Below are 25,393 nucleotides of genomic sequence, written 5' to 3' on the forward strand. Positions count from 1 at the left end.
CAAGAGAAGAATGTGTCCTAGAAAGTGTTTGTTGTATTCTCTACATAATACATGTGTAACAATGCTCAGGGCAAAGTAAGAATCTTGCATAGCAACAAGTGAAGTCAAGAAGTTGTAATGTAATGCCAGTGTCAGTGTCCGGTACTAAATTCCCCCTAAAAGGTCTCTTTTTGCAGACTATGTAGTCTATTTAACTCGTTAATATAGTTAAATATGCAGCTTCACATTTGGTTTGCTTCTCCCATGTGGATTAGAGACTTTTCATCTTCGACTGGTCTCATGAAAGCCAACAGAAATGCATTTGAAATGTGAGCAAAAAGCCTGCACATCCCACACATTATGCTATCTTAGGTGCACCTTACTTCTAACAGGTCTACATCAACGATGTCTCTCAACTAACAAGTCTGTGGGTGATTTTCATAACGCTAAATTAAGCTTCCTCGCGTCCTCTCTCCTCCTGTGACCTGGAAATCATTCAACCTCCGCCATCATAGAGAATCTTCCATTCCCTTGAAGGCACCCCGAGGAGACGAGGAGCGAGGAAACACCGGTGTATCTTTTGCGGAAGTCTTTTCGGCACCCGCGACGTAAAAGAGGCGCGACACACAGCTGGGATAATCTCAAACCACGGCAGGACTTTACAAAATGTTACTGTTCCTTTTGTATTCATAAATTGAAGTTATATAAGATGATCAAACGTTCTGCCCTTCACAGTTTGTGTAGCGCTTCGTAAGGCGGCTATTCTGACCGCATTCCTTCATGTTATTTCACCTTGGTATTAATTGTGGTTTTATCTTGAATGTAGGCTACATCCAATTAATGTGCTGTAAATGTGACATGATGTATACAGATACAAACAGCTGTCAAATGATTATATCAATAACAACATTCTCTTGCATTCAGCACTCATTTGTTGTATTTCAGGTTGTTATATAGATAGATAGGAGTGTGTTTGTGTGTAAATGCATGTATATATGTGTGTTAAATAATGTTTGACATCTGTACATTCTTGTCACATTATGCCACGTTGTGAATTGAATTAATCGCAAACATATAAGTCGTCATGAAGACTGTTATGCTCATCTGACAAAGTCATATGCAAGTAGGTTCTTGTTGGTGTGTGCCTGGGCCTTCCAGATGTCAGAAGCTCAGTGAGTGTTTGGGTGTAGAAGTTGTAAAGGAGATTGATTAGTTTGTTTCAGCCGGTAACTTCTCTCCCCCCTGCCCAACACCACGGTCTTTTGTTCTGAGCAACCGATAATTAAATCCTGAATTCTGTTTTTCTAAAACTTGACCTTTCAGGTTTGTCTGATTTTAGCGGTGGTGTGAAACTTTCTGGCTTTATTTCAGTTTTATTTGATTTGAGCTCCGAGATTCGGAGCTTAGATTTTGTTAAGGACGTGAGTGGACTGTTAAATCCCCTCCTCGCACTCTTTTCTCCCTCTCGCTCTTTGTCACCCTCTCTCCCTCTTCTCTCTACTTTCCTCTCTGCCTTTTTCTCTTCAATATCTTCTCTTTCTTTTTTCCTTTCCTTTCTGTCTGCAACATCCCTTCTCTCTCTCTATCTTCTCTCTGCTCTCACCTTGAAATGAATCAAACCTTTAAATCTTTCATTGATTTGTAGCAGAAATCTTGTCAGACTGTAATTCTCTGTGTGTGTGTGTGCAAGAAAACTTGTGTACATGACTTTGTTTGTGAGCATATATCAAAAAGCAATCCAGATCTGCAATTTAGATCAATACATACATACACAAAAAGATTGTACACAATCCTCAGTTCTCTCTCAGTCTGTCTTCAGCAATCATCTGCTGGCTCTGTCACTGAAACCCAGTGAACATGTGTTTCTGTGCGTGTTTGTGGAGGCAACAAATTGGCTGTGGAGTCTAGTCTGACCTCTTCAGGCTTCTTAAAGGTCTGTGAAACTGACTGAAAATGAGCGTATGGCTTATTTAGCAGGTGTAGAGTACACAGTCATTTGCATGTGCAAGCAAAAAAATATATATTTTACTGTTAAACATCAAATAAAAACAAAGAAATAAAGTCTTTGGTTCTATTTTGACAGGCTGATCCTCTTTGGGGAAAGCTGCTCCAGGAAGGATAGGCAGTAAAAATACTAGTAGTCCAATTTTACAAATCAAAGTCTGTTTACAAGTCCTGGGGAGTACTACTGCATCTGTAAAACAAGTTGTATGAAGCCTTTTGTGGCTCCAGAGGCAGCTGCATGAAATCTAATTGCATCAGTTGGGGAAATCTCAAAATTTGAAAATGAAAAATAAAAATAAATCTGCCCTCTGTAGCCCGCTCCTCATCTCTGCTTGAGGGTAGCAGCTCCAGGCTACATTTACCGCTACTAGTATAACACACCCTAATCTCTGAGTGAAATATAGCACGTTGCATTGTGTGTAATGTGTGAGGCGGCAGGTTTTTGAAAAGGAAGTATGTGTCGAATAAAAAAAGATAACTCTGGTTCTACTGCAGTGATTTTGATCTGTCCTGAGTTAATGTAGGAGTGCAAAGCTAAATCAGTTGAGTACTGTTTTATAGGCCTGTTGTATTTGTGGTAGATTTAAAATACGACAACATAAGAGTATAGTCTCACAGGACAGCGACAGTTTAAAAAGGTAGTGATGGAAAGGCCACTTGTTTAAATCCTCTCTAAAGGAACAAAACCAGATTCTCACAGTTTCATGTCTTTGATAACTCAGCAGGTGCTGATCTTTTAGTGCAAGAGCACACTTTCATCCCTCCGATCAGTTTCAAACTGTCAGTATTTGAACCGTACACGATTCTCGCCCTGACAATAGGCAATGTCATAAATCACAGACTGAAATGGGCAAAATGAGTGATGAGTTCAAGAGACCGAAAAACTGCAAACAGAGACTGAGCTAATATCTAAAAGGGGAAATAGAATCTAAACTTATAAGTGTTGCTGGATTTTTGACTTTTTAACTGTGGCTCATCACAGTATGGTGATACTCAGGCATGTGATACTGTTAGACAGCAAATCTGTGAATATCTATGAGGTCTTCCAGGTGTGAATGTCTAAATGGTGTCTGTGAGTGTTTTAAGGGTAAGATTTTTGTTGATTAAAATGTGTGTGCTCACTCAACATGTCCTGGATAATTGGGATATTGAGATATTACAGGCGTTTGAATCCCAGCACGAGCAATAATTTATCATCTTCCTGACTTGGGAAGTAGGGCTGTTAATCATAATCATCGTGATTAATCACACGATTGTTTACATATTACTTATGACTTTTTAAGCATGTTGACTGAAACGTAGAATTCCTATGTATCTTAAAACTTTTTAATACCCTTTCATGTTGAGGAATCAACCCTGGGAAAAAAAATTATGTGGAGTAATATCTAATAATAACAATTAATAGTAATTAATCATCTCTTCTCTGTCTCTTACCTGTAGTGTCTAAAAATCTCTTCCTCCACTTCCGTGATGAAGTGACACTTTGTACAAGAGTACTCCCTCTCTCCTCCTCCTCCTCCTCCTCTCCCCCCTTCCTTGTCTCCCCCAGCCTCTTCCTCAGCCTTGACGTGTGGCGACGCCCCCTTTAGGTTAATCAGGGTGTGGCAGCTTTCATAGTGCTGAAGCAACACGTCGATGTCGGTGGTGGCGAACGCACACTGGTCACACAAGTGGGTGACGCCTGGAATCAGGAAAAAAAAAAATAGGACAAATCAGGAGCAAGAAATGTTGACTCTATTGACAAAGAAAAAAAAGTTGAAAATACTCTGACAAAATATGCCAAATGAGAAATACCTTGTGTGACAACAGGATGGGCGGGGGAAATCATAGCGGGGTCGCCTCTAGGATTAGGAGGGGTCATGCTGGGCGAGGTGGCGGTAGCAGGCTTCAATCCGACGGCGTCCTGCTGCTTGGTGGACGAAGGGAACTTGGAACAGCATTTAGGGCAGTTGGGCTTCCGACAAGCAAAGGGGTGAGACACCTATTGAGAGGAACCAGAAGGAGCTTAGTGAAGAGAAGCGTGGATTTTTAAAGTTTGTTTTCTTCTGTCGTGATGTGTTTTCATCTATGCAGGTGATATCAGTGTGAATGTGCATCATTAACTGAATGATGCCACCCCCAATTTTAGCTGTTAACCATCCTATTTGCTTTTTTAACAGCTGCAGCAGCGCCGTTAGGCAGCTGGCGCAGAGGAGGGTGGGGAAGTGTGCGTGGGTGGATCGTGGGTGGGGGGAAGCGAGGGAATTTTAACTAGCCTGGAAATTGGAACAATTAACTTTTACACTTGTTCATATATTACATTTTATTTTCTTGTGCTTACAAAAACAGCTCAATTATTCTCCTTCTAATTGTCGAGCAAGCACCAATACACCAAGCAAATAAACATTTCAATATTATTTTTAATCTCACCTCCCCCAGGTGTTTATGCGGCTGACAGAGCCCCTGTGGACAGTACATGCAGTGCTGGATGCAGCAGCGGTGGATGGAGTGGTTGTGCTGGTAGTGCAGGAGCAACGGCGCTACCACGATCACATCCGCGCTGTGGGCCATGGAGTAGCGGAAGTCGCACAACTGACAGTTGTAGCTGGTCACGACTGCTTCTGAATCACTGCTGTTGGGGTCTCCTGGGAGCAGAGAACAGAGCAAAGGGCCGTTATATAAAACTGTTTGGGTGTCGGAGTAGAAAAACGAGGGCAGAAATTCAACAAACACAGAGAGTCGAGGAGTATCAAGAACCAGAAACGATGAAAAAAGAAGGGGTCAAGTAGTATTGAAGTACTTGTAACAGCAAACAGTGTCTTTAGGAAGAGCATCATAGTACTAGAAGAAGTAAAAATCATTAAACCACTGTTTGATGTTGTAACACATGATCATTAATCTTGTGCTCCATTAAAGTAGCCACCTTCTACTTAAAAAAAGCATTTCACAACCACATTTCACCATAATTCCTCCCGTTTCATTACCTTGGCTGGTGCTGGATGGGTTGGATGATAGATCTTTGCGGCTTTTGGATGACATGTGGCCTCTCTCTCCTCCTTCTCTCCTCCCTCCTCTCTCCCTCTCTCTGTCCACCCCCCCAGGATTAGAGTTGCCGGGGCTCATGGTGCTCATTCTGTGTCTTTGTTCGTAGTGCTCCAAAAGCTTCGCCGAGCCCCCCGACCACTCGCAGCTCCAGCTACAGAATTTACACCAGTAATACGTCTGCATGGCGTCTCGAGCCGGCTCCCCCGTCCCCCAGCTCAACGAATCCGAACACGCCCTGACCGGGATGCAGTAGCCGACCAGGGAGTCGTCCTCCGCTCTCACCGCGACCCGCTCCGCCCCGTCTAAGACTTGACTCCCCGCCTTCCCCTGGTTGTCATGCGTCGCCTGGTTGTTGGTGGCCAGCAGGGGCGTGGTGGGCGGGGTTTTGACTTTATTTGGATGCGAGGACATGAAGTGTTGTTCAAGTTCTAAGGAGTTACTGCCCATGTAGGTGAAGTTGCAGAATTTGCAGCGGAAGTACTTTGTGTTTCCCTGGCAGTCAGAGGTCTTCCGGCCGATCCCGATTAGCGTGCCACCCAGCGTCACCTGTTGGCGAGCAGGAAAAGGGAGAAAAAGACAACGAAGATTTTGTTACATCAGGACTAAAAAATCAATCTCCGTATATCACAAAGTCATAGGATCATTTGTGAAGTAAAAGGAGCACGACTTGGCAACACCACTTTTACCATCAAGTAATACATTCATCACTGTCATTTCTAATTCCTATGCAGCAGATATTTAACGGACACATGACACAGAGCTGTGCTGCTGCAAATATGGAAATCCACGCTTTGGCTGCTCTTGGTGCTTAAGCTCAAAACAAACGTAATCCATCATTTTCTATATGTAACCGTGGACAATTAAAGGCTGCTCGAACTGTAACTAACTGACCAATAACATATCTATCAGGCTTTACTGCATGAGGCCAAGATTTTGCGTTACGGAGCGAGCAACCTGACACTCGTCTGCTTTTTATTAGGTTAGCCCCTTGACTGTAAGGGATTATAGTGTGCTGCTGGCTGTGTTTGGTGAGCAGGCAACCTGGAAAGTCTTACACTGACATACATTAGACGTACTACTGTCCAATATGGATTTGCTTCTTTACAGATCTGTGGTTTCATGCCGACTGCTGGCAGTCTCGTAATGGAGGTTTGGCAAGAACAGAGCAAAAGACGTATGGTTTCATCATTTTTCATATATAAGGAGGGCTTTTAGCTTGATTTTCACAGTGCAAATGTGGATGAGCATGCATTTTGATTTCAGTCATAATTATCAAATAACTGAATACATTTTATAACTCGAACGGAAGCACCGCGCTAATGTTAATCATCGCACGAGCTGAAGCCTGGCGGTTCACACCAGACTGGGAGGGAATCGGAGGAATCAAAACTCCGGGAGGGAAGTTAAGAGTGTTCATGGGATGCATATTTTATCATATATGATCAGAATCAGATCATTTATATCACATATAATGTATGATTTATATTGTTTATAGTAGATTATCCGTGTGTTTTCTTGCCAGATTCACTCACGGCACACGGAGAACACAAACCAGACGGCAAACTATTGTCAGAGATCGCGAGCAGGCCGCGGAGCTCCGTGGCGTGACGCATCCTATGTGAACAGCCCAAATGATTTACAGGGGCGTCTGCCTGCATCTCCGAATGGATTTTTATTTTCACAATAAATATTCAAATAATTAATGAATTCTCAAATTGTTTTCCTTTTTTTGCAATTAAAACTTGGTGATTAAACCTCTCACTGTCTCTGTTAGTGGCGAGAACAATAAAGAGGAATTTATATCAACTAACAGATATTGCCTGAGCACAGACATTTAAAAATGGCAAACTAAAGACACAGAGTAATATGGTAAGATAAAACATTTATACATCCTAGAAAAAGAGTAAAAAAAAGTATATTTAAAAAAAGCGTGAGATGGTTCATTTGAGCTTCGTGGAAGAGAATACATTCAGGAGGCTAAATGAGAGCAATTACTGCGTGTGATCTCACAAAAGCAATCATCCAATCATCACGTCCAACAGACCCTGCCCAGGGAATTACAGAAGAGCCAAACATCAAGTCATTATAGTGAGCAGAATGGACAGAGAGACACAAGGGGGAACATGAGAGGGAAAGAGGGACGGAGAAAAGAGGCAGAGGACAAGCGAGACAAGTTATGGGGAAAATTCTGCAAGTCGAGGAATAGAGAGGTGGAGAAGAAAGAGGTGAGAGATGGATGAAAAGCAAATTGAGAAGTGAGAGAAAAAAGGGAATTGGAGTAAGAAAGAAGGAAAGGCAGAGCTGAGGAGAAGGTGAAGGAAAGACAAAGACAAATGATGAGCGAGACAACTGGAGAACAGAGATAGAAAAGGAAAGTTAAATGTGTCTGACAGCTGTTTCATTACACTGCCTAACAGCCGATTATAACTACAGGTTTCAAAGCCTTTCTCTCCGTCTCCTCCACTCCCTTCTCCCCCTTCCTCCTCCTCCTCCATCTCTCTCGCTCCCTCTTCCCTCTCCTCCCAGAGTCTTTTTTCCCGCAATGTCATTGGTTGACAGGGCATCTCGCCTCAGCAAATGACAACATGGAATTTTCCAAACGTGGGCGGGAGAGAGACGGAGCGAGCGAGGAGGGATGGAGAGAATAGAGACCCCTTTCATTCGTTTTTTTTTTTATACTTTCACTTTTTCTTCATAATGACGACTTAAGCCCACTGGATTTTCTATTTCTGACTCTGTGTGTGTGTGTGTGCGCTTGACTACTGTGTGTGTGTGTGTGTTTCTGTGTCCATTACGTGACTTACGGTCATTACAGACTCCTGGTTTAAGTGAAATGAAACTCCTTGACTATTCCTCATACACTCACATATATACACAAACACACACACTTTTATTAGATCATCTTGTTTAAACCTTTCAGACAAAACCCTACTGTTGTTAACGCACACTCAGTCCTACTCCTTGAGCCAATTGTTACCAAAATCTGAAGTCGTCCAAATGCAAAAAAAATGACAAGTAAATTACAATTTGAGCGCTTTTTTTTCTTTAAAAAAGAAAATCATATACTTAAAGATGAAGTGTGTAGGATTTGGCGGCGTGGTGTGGTTGCAGATTGCAACCAACTGAATACCGCTCCTCCCTTTCCAAAACCGTGGTAATGCCATTCGCCTCGCTCAAAGGTCATCTAACACGAGTTTAGGAGAAGTCAAAGTCAGACGGTTTTGCACTCTGCGGCTCACGTTACCGCAGTTTCACAAGCGTGTCGAACCATGTTGGCCTTCAGGTAACATAAAAACGCAAAAGGCTCTCTCTAGAACCAGTGTTTGGTTTGTTCTTTCTGTGCTACTGTAGAAACATGGCGGACTCTGTGAAGAGGACCTGCTCCCTATGTAGATATGAAGGACTCATTCTAAGCTAATGAAAACACAATAATTCTTAGTTTCAGGTGATTATACACTAATGAAAACATAGTTATTAATATTATATTCTGCTTATAGATCCCCCAAAATGTTATATGCTGTTCCTTTAATGTGTATGAAATATGAAATTCACTTTAGGAGAACCTACAACTAAGAAAATATACCTACAGTAAGAAATATGAATATTAAATTATTTGATGTGTTTAGTTGAGGCTCTGATTAAACCTAATTTAGAAACTAAAAATGAACGTGCACTCTTGCAGTTGGAGGAAAAAATCAGTGCAGGGGAAATTATTTGTTGATTGGCATATTGGCTGATGAGAAGTGGGAACATTTAAGGGATGTGATAACCTCTCAAACTAAACTAAACTAAAAAACCACGAACCATCAATATGGAATAAATAGCTTGATAATTATGCTGCGAGATATGGACAGAACATATTGCAGTTCAGCTCTGCGAGTACACATATTCATTAAATTTGATGAGGTCAAAAATGATTTCAGTAAGTCTACAATTTCTGACTGTGGATTCATTTTCCTGCTACATTAGAGCAACTCAATGTCTCCTCCTGACCATCTCATTTACGACTGATGACCTGTCTGTCTGCCAGACACTTCCACTTCTCACTTGAAAGTTAATTTCAAACTGAAAATTGCCTGTTCTGCTGTTAAGTTAAATACTGTCATTAAAGCATATTTTCATATATATATATATAACATGTGTTTAAAAAAGGCGTATTCTGAATGTGAATTTCAATGATCAAAGCTACAGTATATCCTTTTTTAAAAGTAGTTTAAGAAGATGTGCACGAGTTTACATCAGGCAATGAATAATGTGTGCATGCTGAGAAATGCCAGTTCCATAGGAAATAGCCAACATGTAAATACTTGTGTTTGAGGCTTTAACGTCTACTATACCAGGGACAGTAAACGGTGTTCAGTGTTGAGCAGAGACTTAGCAGAGGTTTTCCGTTCTAACCAAGGTCTACAGCTGTTGATTTCACTGATTAGTACCGCTTAAATAAAACTAAATCACTCAAGACATTTCCTTTTATCCTCAAACTGATTGTCTAATCTGTTGATGTCCAGACTGCAGGTGCAAATTGCGTCTGACTTTTTAATGCGCTCTGATGGAGTATAATTACAAGGTAAAATTCAATCAACGTTAAGTATATGGACGATTGCACCTGAAGGTTTTGCTGAATTCCTGTCTTTATCCTGCAAAGCAGCTCCCACCAGATAAAAGAAAGAATTTTTTTATCTGAGGGATTAGCGCAGGATATGCATTTATCAGCCGTCATTTAAAAAACTAAGATGTATGTAGTGCACGTGTATGTACATGCCTGTCAGTGGTATGTGAAGCAGACTGTGTACCTGTCTCTGTGTGTGCTTAAGCATGCATTTACACATGTGTGCAGCCTGTCTGCCAGGTGCCTTTCCTGTGTCTGTCTGTCCATCTGTCAGTCTATTAAATTTTATAACGTGCACTACAATGCCTCACTGTCCAAATCACACACACACCCAATGTTTCAAATCAGTTGCAGATTGTACGACCCAATAAATTACTCCATTCAGTCATGGGCCTAGACTTAAAGATTTATGACAACAAGTGATGCTTATAGTGAACTGTTAACTGAATCAACGTGCCACCTGTTACGGATAAAAGTTTCTAACTGATATTGATGACTTAAAGCTGCAGAATCGGAGCAAATAAAAAAGTTGTTTTAATAAAACGGTCACTATATCCTGACAGTAGTGCATGAGACAGGTAATATGAAAATTTGCCTCTGTGTCCTCCGGTGCTCCTAATGATATCTGCAAGATTTCACAGACCGGAGGAAAACAACAAATCAGAGCCGAGCTGGAGCCTGCCGTCTCTGAGCAGCTGTCAATCGCTCGTGAACTCAGATCAAATGGTCAAACTAGGCAGCGCTGATCAAATATGAATCAATATTCTGTTACTGTAATGCGACTGTAAGAGGACAGCATGCGCCCCAAGTCGAACACTTCAGTTATGTGGAGGTCTTTTTCAACAGTGACGGTAAAAAAGGGTTGTGAAATTGAGTGTTACTAAGGGGCATCGGCTCCAATAACGCAGGCTTTTTACTGGACTGAGGACGCTACAAACCAAAGCTTTACTCAACCGGCAAGTCTTCGTTCCACCCGTTGACCGCTTTACCTTCCTTCCAATCAATTCAATGCTGTCACACCACAAGGACCATTGTGTGGCTTTTGTTTATTCATAGCTTCTATGTTTTTTGTGTGTTTTCTTTTCTTTTTTTAACTTTGTTTTTACTTGTTACTCATTGCGGAGGTGGCCCTATTACTGCTTCTTTCTGTACACACGGTTTGTGGTCTATTTCCATAAATGAAAAATATATTTTCCCAGTTTTAATCCGGTGCCCCTGTATTATTAATTGTTGATTTATTTCTTGTTATATGCAAATATATGTAAAAAAAAAAAAAAAAAAAAAAAAAATCAGTATCAGAGTATTTTTACATTAAAATCAGATAAAAATCCCCGTCTTTTTTCTTCCTGTAAACAGTTTCAAATGTTTGATGACTCATCCTTCATACGGGGGCGTTTACAAAAATAAATCCAATCAAATGAGACTTTGGGCGACTACCTCGCCACACTGGTCATATAAAAACCGCACTTCACCATTTGTGGATCGTAGTAGTTAATAGAACGATATGGAGAGATAGGAAGTGATGTGTGTTTGGACATCAGTGGGTGAAAAAGCTGTTTTCATTTCCAAAAGAATGTGGCTGAGGTCTAATTCATTTAAGGGAAACTTTGCAGTTTTTCAATTGACTCTGCAGCGCGGCAGTACATGCAGATGAACGGCAAAAGACTGTGGGATGATGATGCAAAATGACCGGCGCACTTATGCCGGCGGGTGAGCGGAGTTATCAGGGCGCCGCCGCATGTACTGCCCGCGCTGCAATACCACAGAGCCGGTTGAAAATCTGCAAAGTTTCCCTTTCATCTCTCCCTTGTTCTCCTCCTGATATAACAACAGGTGAGGGAGGTGTGTGTGTGTGTGTGTGTGTGTGTGTGGCCCACTTTTTATGGGTCCAATCAAATATTCAGTGTCACTGTGAAATACGTCCCCGTAAAGCAGTTAGAGACGCTCCAACTTCCGTTTCAATGGGAGTTTAAAAAGGTACATATGCATTTTAAGTTTATATGTGAATGAAATACACATGAAAAAAAAGTTGGGCATCATCACATGTATTAAATCTATTTATCTGTATTCCTTTATGGCGGGTGCTTACCTGTACGTCATATGTGCCATTCATCATAACTGTCCTGTGCTGTTGAATGTGCATATCTGGTCTCGTCTTCCCCGACTCTTTGGCTTGGTTCCTCTGCCCCTGTCCTGCCTGTATATCTGGGAGCAGGAACACAAGGAGAGGTCAGACTTGTACAAGCACATCAACAAAGAGGGAGGGGTTGTGGGGGGTCAGACTGCCAGAGGCACAAAAATCTAAGGACATGTCTGAATTCTGGGAAGAAGGAAAACTTTTAGATATACAATCAACAAGTTGTTGTTCCAAGAAACTGGTGCACCCGGGGGAGCATGCTGAAAAACAAACTTTACTAAATCAAAATGTTATCTGTGTGCTAATGGAGCCATGTTATGTACAGCTGTTTTACACAATACGCATCAACACAAGTCAGACGCCGGTGTTACCTAGAGGTGTGTGTTGGGGAGCCATGTTGTGGAGGGCCAGGATGTGTGTGTCGAGGGCAGCATCCTGCCGTGTGCGGTTGTGAAGGCCCAGGTGATACTTCCTAAAGTGCTTCACCAGGTCGGCGGGGTCGTTGCCATAGTAACCGTAGCCACACACGTTGCACTTGAAGTCCTGGAGTTTAGGAGAGGGGCTGGAGGAAAGCGGAGGGGTGTCGGTTGTCGACTCCTCCCCTCCTTCCTGTCTGGGGAGGAGGAGGTGCGGAGCGGAGAGGAGAGGAGCGCTGAGATGATCGGCCTCCCTCCTCTCTCCTTCCTCTACCCCCTTCTCGCCATCCTCGGGCTCCGACTGGCTCTCGGGTCTGTCAGTTAACGCCGCTCCTCCACGCTTGGCCCTCCCTCCTCCTCCTCTCCTCCCCCCTCTCTCCTCGTTGCTGTAGCGCTCGCCGACAGATGAGGGGGAGACGGACGAGGACACACACTCGCTCTCTCCCTCCTCCTCTTCCTGCTCCTCGTCTCCTCTGACCCGTTCGGAGGACTCCGGTTCAGAGGGTCGGTTTATTCGTTCGGCCTCTGCTCCCACTCTACCCTCCTCCTCTCCCTCCTCTTCTTCTTCTCCTGCCGGCCTCCTCCCCTCTTCTTCCTCCTCCTCCTCCTCACCTCCCACACTCCGGATAGGGGGATTCTTCTTCCTCACCATCTCTGAGGAATGAAAGAAAAAACAAAACAAAAAGTTATTGTTTTTTATCCTATTGTTCGATTGATATGTTGACATTAACTAAAGCATGTAGACTATATATTGTTTATGCATACATGAGAAGAACTGTGGGTAGAAAATATCAAGCAGATTTTTTATAATCCTTTAAAAATCAAGACACTAAGAGATACAAGGTGTCCACAGGACTCATATAATATAATGTGGCTTGCATGCACGCACACAAATACAATTTTCTGACAATGATGTATGTGTACAGAGGAGCTTTGATTCAATTTGCAAACTCCTTTGAACGCTTGAAATCTGTGACGATCCTCAACCGCAAACCTCGTCAAAGAAAAACAGCCCCAGCAAATCAGAAACATCTCAGCTGTGAGAGACTCTTCAGGGGTGGATGTTTGTCGCATCCTTAAGTGCAACTTTTTGCCTCTCTCTCTCTCTCTCTCTCTCTCTCTCTCTCTTAAACCAGGGAGTGAATCTTTTTATCGTTATGGAAACCATCCGTGAGAATCTCCCAACGCGTGACCACATCAAAACCCAAACCATATCAGAGAGACGGAGAGGGAGGGGCGGTAGAGAGAGAGAGGGTGAGGCAGAAATGGGGGGAGACGAGAGAGAGAGAGAGAGAGACAGGGAGAATGGCCAACAGACAACCACATCAAACCACACACACCCCGTATCAGAAAGATGGATGAGGGAGGCGGCAGACTGCGATTCATCCCCTCCAGCACTCACAAATTTCTCTCTCTTTCTTTCTTGCATCTCTTTTCTGCGTGCCTTTCATTCATTTTCTCATCTCTCACTGTCTCTCCTGCTCTATCTGTGTCACCTCTTGTCCTTCGCTTTTCTTTCCTTTATTCTCTGCTTTTCTTTTTTCATTTCAAATCCCATTTTACCTCCTCAACCTCCCACCACCATTATAATCAATGTAAAATACCTTTATCAAGCACAAAAAAAAAAACACTTTTACCTTTTCATTTCAGTAATTTTTTTATTCTCTACTGCCCTCTTTCACATGCGAGAATAATTACTACAATTATTCGAGTAATTCCATCATTAAAATTTTTCTTTCAGTCCCTCCCTCTGTCGTCTCCCGTCCCCGCCACCCCTCCCCTCCCTCCCTTATAATCACTATACAAAGCCATCAAATAACCAACCATGTGTTTTATGTTAAACCATAATGTTTCTTTTGTTTGAAAAGAGAACAATTGTGGTCGCTCTGTTCACAACAGTCATGACGGAGGGATGTTTTTTTATGTCCGAGCATGTGTGTGTGCTTGCGCGCGCGTGTGTGTGTGCGAGCGAGCGTGTTTATTTGTGGTCGTTCAGTTCATATTCGGCTGTAAACACAGTCAACCCGTTGACCCGTTCGCTGTGTTTGTATGTGTGCGCTCGGTAGTAAACACAGTCGCCTGATAGACGCCAACAACTGATCACTTTTAGATCAATGCAATATGACGGGGAAGACGCTGAATGTGTGTGTGTGTTGACGTTGTGTGTGGATTGGAAGCGAGATAGCGTGCAACCCTGTGACTAACTCTGTGTTAGCGTGAGAGATAAATGCTTGTTGTTATTTACTGATAGCAAACTGCAAAGCGTGAGAGAATCAACACACACACACACACCTCAGAAGAAAGAGGGAAACCGATAATCACATAACCTCAAACACACACATGTAGACGAACATAAACATATTAAAAAGGACCATATTTTAACCGCCATGTGATGTAATCTAGTGGATTAGGAAGAAAAGAGAAACTAAAAACACACAGAAAAAGAGCAGAGAGATGACAGACAGAGGGATGGCTGCTCTCTTTGTTGAATCCAATTTCTCTCTCTATGGCCTTTCTAGTATTTTACCATTTTTTCGGTCCCTCTTTCTCTACCATACAACTATTAAAATAAAGCAATTTATGTCTGAGAGGGCCCACGCCTAGACCAGCCCTGGCACTCACTGTGTGTGTGTGAGTGAGTGCAGGGAGCAGAGGAAAATCTCATCTGATGCTCACCACACCCAGTCAGAATTCATCATTCACTCACACACACACACACACACACAGTGGAAAACTACAGATCGCTGTGGTAAAGCGATGAAGCTGAAATCCCAACCTAAGAAGCGCTGACTGACCTAACTGTGTTTCCATCTGCCCCCGTATGATTTCAGTGGTGACTTAAAAAGTTCATCAAAGTAATAATAATAAAAAAAGAAACGATGAATTTTGGTGAAACAGAGCGGAACAGGAATTAGTAAGTGTGATCTATTATTTATTTATATTGGCATCACATGCTCATTTGCATACTTCTGGCGTCCAGGCTGCAAGGGTGTGGAGGTGTGTGCTAAAAGGCTGCACCATATGTGTCTGTTTCTGTGTGTCGCAGTACAGCCTTTTGTCTGCTCCGGGCTGTATACACAGACTGGAACCATTACTATCAACTACAATTAGGTACAACCCACCACAACATACCACATAACAACTACTGCTACTAGCTACAATTAGCCCGTATACGCCACAATGGCCTCAATACCACAGAGAGGATGAATGTGACACTTAATCATTTCCATCAACTACAATTAGCCCCGACGCTAGTGAGGCTTTTATCTGAAATTGCCAATAATCACCCCAAGACATCCGTTGACGGATGCAGTGAGAGGGGAGTGGGATGTTTCTGTGGTGTGTGTGTCTGATATATGGACAAGGTAGGGGAGCCAAGTTGGTGGATTTTGATTGAGTCATATGTGAAAGGGTATTTTTTATGCAGCTTGATGAATCAGTCCAGCAACATGTAAGGGATAATGTACAGAGAGCTGGTCATTATTGTGAAATAAACCCCGACAGACCCAGAAGGGGTTTATTTCACAACAATGACCCGCTAGCTGTATATTATCCCACTTATTAGACGGCTAAAAAATCAATAACTTGACAAAAAAACGGTCCGCCAGAGTCCGAGATCAGAACTGCATCCATAGCAACGGTCTGTTATACATAGCAACGGTCTGCTATAAGGAAATAACAGACTGTAGAACGCAGTGATTGACCAATCAGAATCGAGTTTTCAACCAAGCTCTGTAATAAGCTTTGATATCACATCACGTTGCTTTCAGCTGGGTATTACTAAAACCAAAAGGTTCTTACTACCATCAGCTGAAGTGTAAGCTACTGGGGCTGCAAGAAACAATTATTTTCATTATCAGTTAATCAGTTAATCAGTCATTCATCATTTAGTCCATTAAATATCAGAAAACAGTGAATTGCCATCATAATTGCCACAAGCCTGAGATGACATCAAAGTCAACAGTCCAAAGCTCAAACATACTCAATTTCCAATTAACATAAAAACAGCAACAACTCAAATTTGAGACGCTGTAGCCGGCAAATGTTTGTGTGCAGGGTCATAGGTGGCACTAGCGCCTCAGGACCACGGAAGAAAATGTTGTATGTTAAATGCATCAATGTGGTGCACTTTGAGAGCAAAATTAAGAAGCTAGATCTATGAAGAACTTTGTGCTCTAGTAAACAATTTAATTGAGATTTTTATTTTTCAGAGATTTTATTTATTTGCACAATAGCAGCAGGATCACAACGACGTCAAGTTGTGCAGGTGACATTTAAAAATCACCCTCGGGGCTTATAGGAGGAATCTCACCTCAATAAACATTATAAGCAAATACAAAAGTCCTATAATCCACAAAAGTGAACAAACAAGCAATCAAAACTAAAATCATAAACGGATGGATGGTGATGACATGGCAAAAAAGTCACACCCACGAAGCGTGCTAAATGAGACGGAGTCCGCGTTTCAAGACGGGTCAAGTGGGTTGACGACATCGCCGCAGACCCTGGACTGCTCTAGAGACAGTCCGCCCCGGTTGACAGTCACGCCAGGACCAGAGGGCTCTGTCATTCCCCGCAGGGAGAGAGGGCGCAGACGGCCTCGGTCAAGCGGCGAGGTCCGGGCGAAGGTTGCTGCAAAGCTCACAGCCCCGGAGCCATGACCAGTCTTCATCCTGGGCCTGTCCAAACCGACCTAGAGCCGGTCGCGGTGCACCGCCGCGGAGGAAAGCGCCGGTTAGAGGTCCCACAAGAGGATCCTCCCACACCGAGCGGCCGTCCCTGACCCGCCGAGTTGAATCCCCCTGGCAGATGGCGTGGGCCCCACCCAACTTTAATGAAGGTAAAGCTTTTTTTATATTTCTATTTTTTTCTGGAATAATTTTTTAGACCACTAAAATGAATGTAACTCATGAGAAATCAAAGAAAGCCTTTTTCATTCAGATTACAAAGTTAGATCTCACTAATGGAAAAAAATAGATTACCAGTACATCTCAGCCGTCACCATCCAGTGACTCCAAGCTCATTCTCTAAATGCAAATGATGAAGTCACTGTAATGGATGGGCTCGATAGCGAATCTGAACACAGTCACATATTTCCGCCGCCTTCAGATAGCTCTGTTCTTCCCCTCCCCGTGGGACAGCTGTAGTTGGCATCTCCATCTTTCATAAACAAAGGATTAATGTGCAACATATGAAGAAATAATGCTAAAGGCAAGGTCTCGTTACAGAGAGATCCCTCTCAAGCGTCTCTTTCTGTTCCCCCATCTGCGTCATTCTGCCTCTTCATTGCATTGTCTCAAGTATTTGTCCCCGACATTTCATCTGTCCTTACTGTTCTCTTTTGCTGCCATCTCTTTTTCCTCTGATTCATTGTTAGTTTCTGAAAAGACAGATGCATGGAGAAGTGAGGGTACACTAAGGAGTGTGTTTAGCAGAGAAAGGAAGAGAACAGGGAGAAAGCAGGTAAGGACTTTTAATTAAAATAAAAAAGCACAAATGGAAAGAGGACAGGGGCTCGGAAGGGAGGAGACAGGAAAGAGAATATATTGTCTTCATTTAAAAAGAAAAAAAGAGAGGTTGTCTGGGGAAATGGATAGACAGAAACGGGAGCAAAGGAAGGGAAATGCAGGAGGAGAGAAAAAAGGCAGGAGGCAAAGAGCAGATGAGCTCCACATACTAATAAGCATCCCCAAAAGGTGGACCAACTATTACAACGTCTACTTTAAAACTTCCCCCTCATCTCCAAAGTTTTGCCAACAGAAACAGCCTTTAAATGGCCCTACTGGAGAGGTCCATTTCACAGACAACCTCTTCTCATCCTTCAAAGTTACTGCGGAATAATAATAAAGAAAAGACTTCCCATTATTTAAATTTGTCCAACAGATTCCAGCACATCTTAGGTCTAATTTGTCAGAGCTGGTTGGCCCTCAACTTCCAGCATAATGGCCGGTTCTGCAGCCCATTTTGACTAATAGAATAAAACAGTTTGTTCTCAGATGTCCTGTTCGGAAGTCCTTTTTTTTTTTCTAAGGTGATGGAGAACTTGAAGTCATTGACAGTGAGTGAGTATGTGTGGACATGTGGGGGCGGCGAGCCGTCCGGGGCCAAGTGGCACGCTGAATAAATTAAAAGGATTCACTACAAGTTAAATCATACTTTAATTAGCTGGATTAATTATTAGAGCAAATTGACTTCATAACATATTTCAGCTTGATTCTGTGTGTTATGAGAGCTGTCTCTCTCGTCTCTATGTAGTGCAGGCTCTCTCATTTTCCACTGCTTTCATCGCCGACTGTATTTTCAATGCTTTTATTCTCAATGTCTGTGCTTTTAACTATCGCCTGCCTCGGGACTACAGATGAAAATGAGCCTTTCCGGCTAACTCTGGCATATATTTTAATTAACATACACAATATATATCCCTGTCAAGTAAAGTAATAAATTAAAACTTCCTCCTTGCGTTGCCCTTAATGAACAGGATGGAAGTGTGAGCAGAAAGTATTTCAGTTCAAATGTTTCAAGTTGATATTCATACGAGTTGTAGGACGACCATTTGTAAAGAGTATTTTCAGGTACGTGGAAGCAACATGTGTTTCAGTATGTGATGAGTTTGAATTTCACTCCAGTGACAAAGCACACAGATTTGGGTACAGTATACTATAAAAGAGCTCCATCAAATTTGTCTTGTGACTTATCAACCAGTCAGTTATGGCTGCAACTAACACTTATTAATCAATTCATTTTTTGGTCTATAAAAAGTTCAAAAATGCCATTATTTCTTGAAGCTGAAGTCCATGACTTTAAATTGGACTGACCAACAGTTCATAACCCAAATACATTTTGTTTACTAAAATGTAAGAAAAGGAAATGCATCATATTGTCACATTTAAGAAGCTGGAACTTGTCGTTACCAATACCAGTGAAAATCCACACATCCAACAATAAACACTTAGAGCTAGTGTTAGGAGGTTAAACAGGTCATAATTCTTTCTCTAATATCTATTTTATATTGCTGTGAAAATATCTCCTTCAAACAACGCCCGAAGGAGCGTTTGCCCGATACAAATTTTTACTGAACAGAGCTTGAATGCACATCATAATGTAACTCGATGCAACCGGTCGTGGCTAGAAGGTAACTCGCATTTTGCAAAACTCTCGCGTGATTGTTAAGGTTAGGCATTGACCTTGAATGGTCAAGGTTAGGATAGGTCATCAAGCAGCGAGTTTTGCAAGCTTTCGCAATTTGTGGGTTATCTTCTAGACACGACCAATGTGTCCATAAGCAAGGCAAGACTGTGCTGTCCACCGGCTGCTAGGAGCTAACGTTTACTAGCTCTCCTGCCGATTTCAACGCGCATTTGTTGTTCACAGTGTAGCATCATCATTCATCCTTTACAACGGGACACCGTTAGTCTCGAGCCCTGATGGTACGGTACTGTAGAAAAACAAGTATCGTCATCGGTTCTCCTGACATCCTTAACTGGAACCACTAAATGTTTAGCATTTTTGCTTGAAAAATGCTGAAATGATTAATGAGTTATCATTATATACATAATAATAAGTGCTGATTAATTTCCTGTCAATTGACTGATTGATTACTTAACTATTTTTTTACGCACTACAGTCAATGTGTCCAATAATTTAGCACAATAAAAATGTCATTTTCATTAGATTTTTTCATTATGGTATATGTATCTATGTAATTTTTGTTTTGTATGTTGAGCCGTGGCTTGCTGGCCATGCTCAAATATTCATCCTTTACTCCAAATAAATACCACTGCTTCCAAGTTGCTGCCAGAAAACTGAAACACATCACTTCCTGTCCGTAAAAAGAACTTTCCCTGGAGGGACCTGGCAGACACCAGCTGCTGCTGTTGTTGTTGCAAATGTTAGAGCTTTCATGACCGTGCTGTATCACTCAGCACTCATTCATTTATGTGAAAATGTCACAGATTGCTACCTCTAGGAAGGCAACTGATGCACAAAATGGCAGTCACGCTGAAACGGCTCGTAGCTTTAGGTTACGTGTCAGTGAATGAAAGCAGCTGAAGAAAATATTAATGAAAGTGCGCACGTGACCGTTTTAGTACCCGCACAGACAAAACAGATCAGGGCCGTGAAACCGAGCCTATTTAGAGCGGTGGGATAATAATAGGAACGGGCCACAAGTGCTCTGTGGTGCTCGGTCGGAGCGCCGGATGGGAGCACGGGCGATACAAGGGGGATAAGGGGGGAAACGTGTCGGCTGAGGGGAGCATTTCTGTTTTTGGGGGACAAGTAACAGCTTGGAATTGATTTTGCAGAGGCAGGAGTCTAATTGGAGATAGGGAGGGGGGTCGAGGGAGAAACAGAAGGAGGGAGAGAGAGGAGGACAACATAAAATCACTGCGAGACAGAGTCCACCTGCCATTTTAAGACTAAAAGCTTTCAGTTGCCTGCTAGGCCCCTAATCAATGCCAGAAGTCGTTCTCACACACACACACACTCTTCATCTGTTGGGTAGCGGGGGCCCAATTCATTCCTGCCACGGATCAAGCAAATCACACACACACACACACACACACACACACACACACACACACACGTATAGACTCACATGCGAACACGCTCTCAAAGTGTAGGACTCATTTGTAATGGGGTAACAGCATGCAAAATATGTCATCTTAAATGTCAAACTTAATCAGAGGTTCACATTTCAATACCTCCCTCTCTCTCTCGTTACGAGACTTCCTCCCTCTGTTTCTACTCCTTCACCCTGTAGCTGCCTCTCTCTCTCTGCTCACTACTCCCTATAGCAGTCTGTTTCTCACTCACACACACATTAACCCATGTTGTCTAACACACCTGCCTATCTCTGCTCCTCTATCTACCTACCTTCCTACCTACCTGTCCGTCTTTCATCTAGCTCTCTCAATTAAGCCCTCGCTCCCACCCACTCTTATACATTTCCCTCCCTCCTCTATGTCGCCATCTGTTTCTCAATCTCTATTTCAACAAGTGCACGACAGCTTCAATCACTCTGACATCTATTCATTAAACATAACGAGAAATGTAAAAGTAAAAATGGAACAAGATCAAACTGTCATTTATGTGTCTGCTTGTGTATATGTTTGTGTGTGTGTGTGTGCGTGTGTGTGTGTGTGAGTCTGTTACTACTTCCTTTCATTTAAAGTTTTTCGCAGAGACCGCATTCAACTGAGTTGTTTTTTCCTTCTAAAGACCCTGACACACCAAGCAGACGGTCGGCCGTCGGACAGTTTGGGGCCGTCGGTGAGCGTCTGTCAGCCTGGTTTTTGCAGTGTGTCCCGTACCGTCGGCTCTAGTCTTCCCGTGTCAGAGTTTTTTGGTGAATGCAAGAACACCCTTTAAAAGAGCAATGAACTTTTAATTCAGCAAGATATTCAGACATTGGAATTGGAATGTGTTAAAATAACATAAATTATAGCATTACTGATAATTAGTTAACATTAATTACCTTTTCATTGTTTGTTATTAGTAATCAGTTAAACATACATCTACTGATGCACTTAAGACACATCGTCAGTGATGGAACCTGAACCTTAACTAAGTTTAATTAACTATCAATTCACCATTTATAAATGATGGTTATTTTAAAGTGTTACCAAAAATGTTAAAATATTCTAAATGAATCAAACCCTGCTGTTTATTCTGGCATCATGTTGGCTAAAATGTTGGTGACAAACAAACATGTAAACACAACGGGTAATATCGAGGTCTGCAAAAATGATCGAGGTCATGTCCATCTATGGTGCAATAAGTCGATAACGTAGTTATGGTGACTGACAGGCCTATAGATACCTCTTCCAAAAGATTCATTACAAACAGCAGGAAGCACAATCACGCTTGCATCTTCTCATAAAAGCCAACAACTATTTTTGTAGCTTTTACTGATTTGTTTTGATTTCTTTCAATCTTAGCTTTAACATATTGCTCTTTCTTTGCTGCCTGTTAAGTGATGTTAACGACACAGGAAGAAAGAATCTCACAAGTAATCAGACGAGCCGTGTGTATCTGCTAATCACTCTGCCTATATTATTATTTGAATCAATGCCGTTGCACTTGCTATTCATTAGATAGGAGTATTTTCATTCGGTAAAAAATAAATAAGGAAGCGATATTGTGCACAAACTGTGTGCTGCAAAGTGTTCACAACTGCTCTGCAGGAAACACGGATTCAGAAACAAACCGTGGAACTTACTGCATCAATCCTTCATGCACAGATATACACAGACTCACACGCTCCCAGCCCCCCCACCAATCTAACTTTATTAAAAGAGGAGTCTGACCTCGAATAAATGCACTGGATTACTGCACCACACAGGGTCTGGGAAGCCCTCTGCTGTGTGTGTGTGTGTGTGTGTGTGTGTGTGTGTGTGTGTGTGTGTGTGTGTGTGTGTGTGTGTGTGTGTGTGCGTGCGTGTGCGCGTGCATGCATGCATGTGATACTCTGTAGGAGGGCTGTTTACCCCTTTGGGGAGTTAAAGGCAGAACACTGGTTAACACCAGTTACGCACAGACCTGAACACATGACTGGGAGCTGTCCAGTTATAACCGTGATGCTCAGCACTTTGGGGCCGTTCAAGAGCACCTCAAAAAGAGAGAAGGGAGAGTGTTTCTCGCTTCACCGTGGGAGATTCTCTTCACTGGTCTACAAATTTTAACAGCTGAATTTCTGCTTTCAAGCTCAATTAACTTTTTAACTTTACAACACGCACAAAAAAAGACGGTGAAACAGAAAAAGGTTCCAACTGTGACTTACTCAGCATGACACAAACTAGCTGTTTGCATCCACAAAGGCGAGTTTGAAAGTGCCACGGGAACACCCAGGGACCCACGCTCTATAAAACTTTATTTTGAAGTGTGCCGAGGCCCACAGGTGGGTCAGAGGAGTGTAACAAAAAAAACAGTTTCTCTGAAGGAATGGGTTGGAACTTATTAGGCTGTCCGAGCTGTCGTATCCAAACTGCTGGAGGGTTAGCAGGTTAAAACAAGGTGCGTTTTGTTAGATCGGCCTACACAATAGACTGTCTGTGTGTGTGTGTGAGACTATTACAATGAAATAGCTGCCAAGAGGTTGCTGGTTCAGTTCCCAACGGGGCTATAAATGATGCTGAAATAAATCAGTATTACAACACACACACACACACACACACACACATTCAGGCTGCTAGTTCAAATACAGGCGCAAATCCAAATCTTTCACGCACACCTGTGTTATTTTAAATTCATGCACATAAACACACACACGTGCAGGAGTGTGGTCGTATGTGTGTATTTCTGTGTCTTCTCGGCAATTTGTAATGTTTTGGTAAAACAGTGAAACAGAAGACACACACACACACACACACACAGACGCAGCAGACTATATATCTCTTCTGCTATTTCAATAATCTGTGACCTGAGAGTTTATAAGACTCAATAGTCTGGCCTCTGGAATGACTGTCTGGATTTTAACTTTATACACACACGCACACACACATATACAGACACAGCTCCCCTGCTATGGTCCTTAGAGCGTACTCTGTCTGTGTGTGAATGTGTCTGTGGAGCATACCATGTGTGTGTGGTCACGTCTAAGAGAGCTCCTTTTAAAACGGATCTCTTTCTCTCTCTCTCTCTCTCTCACCATCGCTGATGATGTCACCTTGACCAATTTTGGCGGTAAGCAAATCGTAGTCAACAGTTATACGGCATGTGTGTGAAATCACATTTAGAACTTTTGGGATAAATCATACTAACCGTCTCGGAAGAGCACAGTTTCACACACATACACACACACACACACAGACAGTATGTGTAATTAATTATTGTTAAACTGGCTGCCAGGAGACCGAGATTGACGATGAGAAAAGATCCTTATGGATCACACACAGAAAGAGAAAACACATGTAAATATACTAAAAGAAATCACATTTTTATGAGTTTATCTAAGCAGAAAAGTGCCTCACATAAACGTGCATTAACAAATCACATCCACACACTTCTCCAATAAGGATCGATCAACTGAACAACGTCTAACTGAATTCTACACGATCATAATTAATGATGAAAAGCAGCGTAATATGACCACATTAAAAGATTAGTTCCACCATTTGCGTCTAATCATTTACATTATTTAAAAATAATCAGACTTCATTAAACCCTCATTTAGTTTCTTCCGAAGCACCACACACACGCTCACACACATACACACACACGCCACAATTACCCGTTTGAAATCTGCTGCTTCAGAATAAATAAACAATAAAAGGCAGACGTTTTTCTGATGAAATCTGTTGGAAATCTTCCCACTAAAGAGAGAGACGTTTTTACATAAAGATATTAAATTACAGCCTTAATACCAAAGGAAACAAACTGACAGTATACAGAGATACACAATACAAATATACACACGAAAGAAAAACACATCAAAAGCAGCTTCTGATGAATAATTGAAGGGCGCCGTCCTCCAAATCCTAGAAATATTGTGTTAAAGAGGCGTCGGGTTTGAAAGCCTTCTTTTAACAAAGAGTGAAAAAGACAAAGTACTGTGTGAAACAGGAGAGAGAGAGAGAGAGAGAGAGAGAAAAGATGTCCATGGTGATACCTCATCTCAAAACCACAACACCCAAAAAAATATGAATACACATAAAGACCAACCCACAATATCAACATCACACTGCCAACAGTCAATTAGCCTTCTTTATGCTTGAATATCTATCCAACAAATACACACATCTGAAGGACACACAACCTATGATGTTTCTAACTCCCCTGAAACACCCGTTTAGAGAGTAGAGTGATATTTCCTACAGTTTCATAACGGAGGCCCTGACTCTCTCTGTGCTTGGGTTCAAAGACAGAATGATTGAGTCCGTCTCTCAGGATATTGATTTACTGTGAAACTATCAGAAACAGTTTAACTCTGCACACATGTCTAACAAACACTGGCTGCAACGGTCAAAAAGCCAGAAACAGTTTGGCGCCACACGAACACAGCACGCTGATCCAAAGCTGCGTCTTATACTTGTGGTGGGTTTTCCTACTTCCGATTGCTGGACAGTTGCAGAAACTGACTTCTTTGGACTTTTTATTTTACTCAAAGATATTCAGTTTTCTGTCATAGAGGAGTAAAGAAACCAGAAAATATTCACATTTAAGAAACTGTAATCAAAGAATTTTTCCTAAAAAAATATTCAAACCGATTATCAAAATATTTGCCAA

At 42.1% G+C, this 25,393-nt stretch overlaps 1 protein-coding gene across 5 annotated transcripts in view; it reads right to left on the minus strand.

Moving 5' to 3' along the window:
* Positions 1 to 25,393, minus strand: part of trps1 (trichorhinophalangeal syndrome I) — a 303,601-nt gene that overhangs the window by 61,378 nt on the left and 216,830 nt on the right. For all 5 annotated transcript variants that reach the window (XM_037794965.1, XM_037794961.1, XM_037794963.1 and 2 more), the window contains exons 3-8: positions 12,125 to 12,823; positions 11,706 to 11,821; positions 4,947 to 5,553; positions 4,393 to 4,607; positions 3,778 to 3,964; positions 3,418 to 3,664 (exon numbers count right to left, since the gene is read on the minus strand). In XM_037794965.1, coding sequence (XP_037650893.1) covers positions 3,418 to 3,664; positions 3,778 to 3,964; positions 4,393 to 4,607; positions 4,947 to 5,553; positions 11,706 to 11,821; positions 12,125 to 12,823 — 2,071 coding nt within the window. The remainder of the gene's footprint in view (positions 1 to 3,417; positions 3,665 to 3,777; positions 3,965 to 4,392; positions 4,608 to 4,946; positions 5,554 to 11,705; positions 11,822 to 12,124; positions 12,824 to 25,393) is intronic.

This window comes from Sebastes umbrosus, chromosome 15 (assembly GCF_015220745.1).
Source record: "Sebastes umbrosus isolate fSebUmb1 chromosome 15, fSebUmb1.pri, whole genome shotgun sequence".
In the NCBI taxonomy this organism is placed as follows: domain Eukaryota; kingdom Metazoa; phylum Chordata; class Actinopteri; order Perciformes; family Sebastidae; genus Sebastes; species Sebastes umbrosus.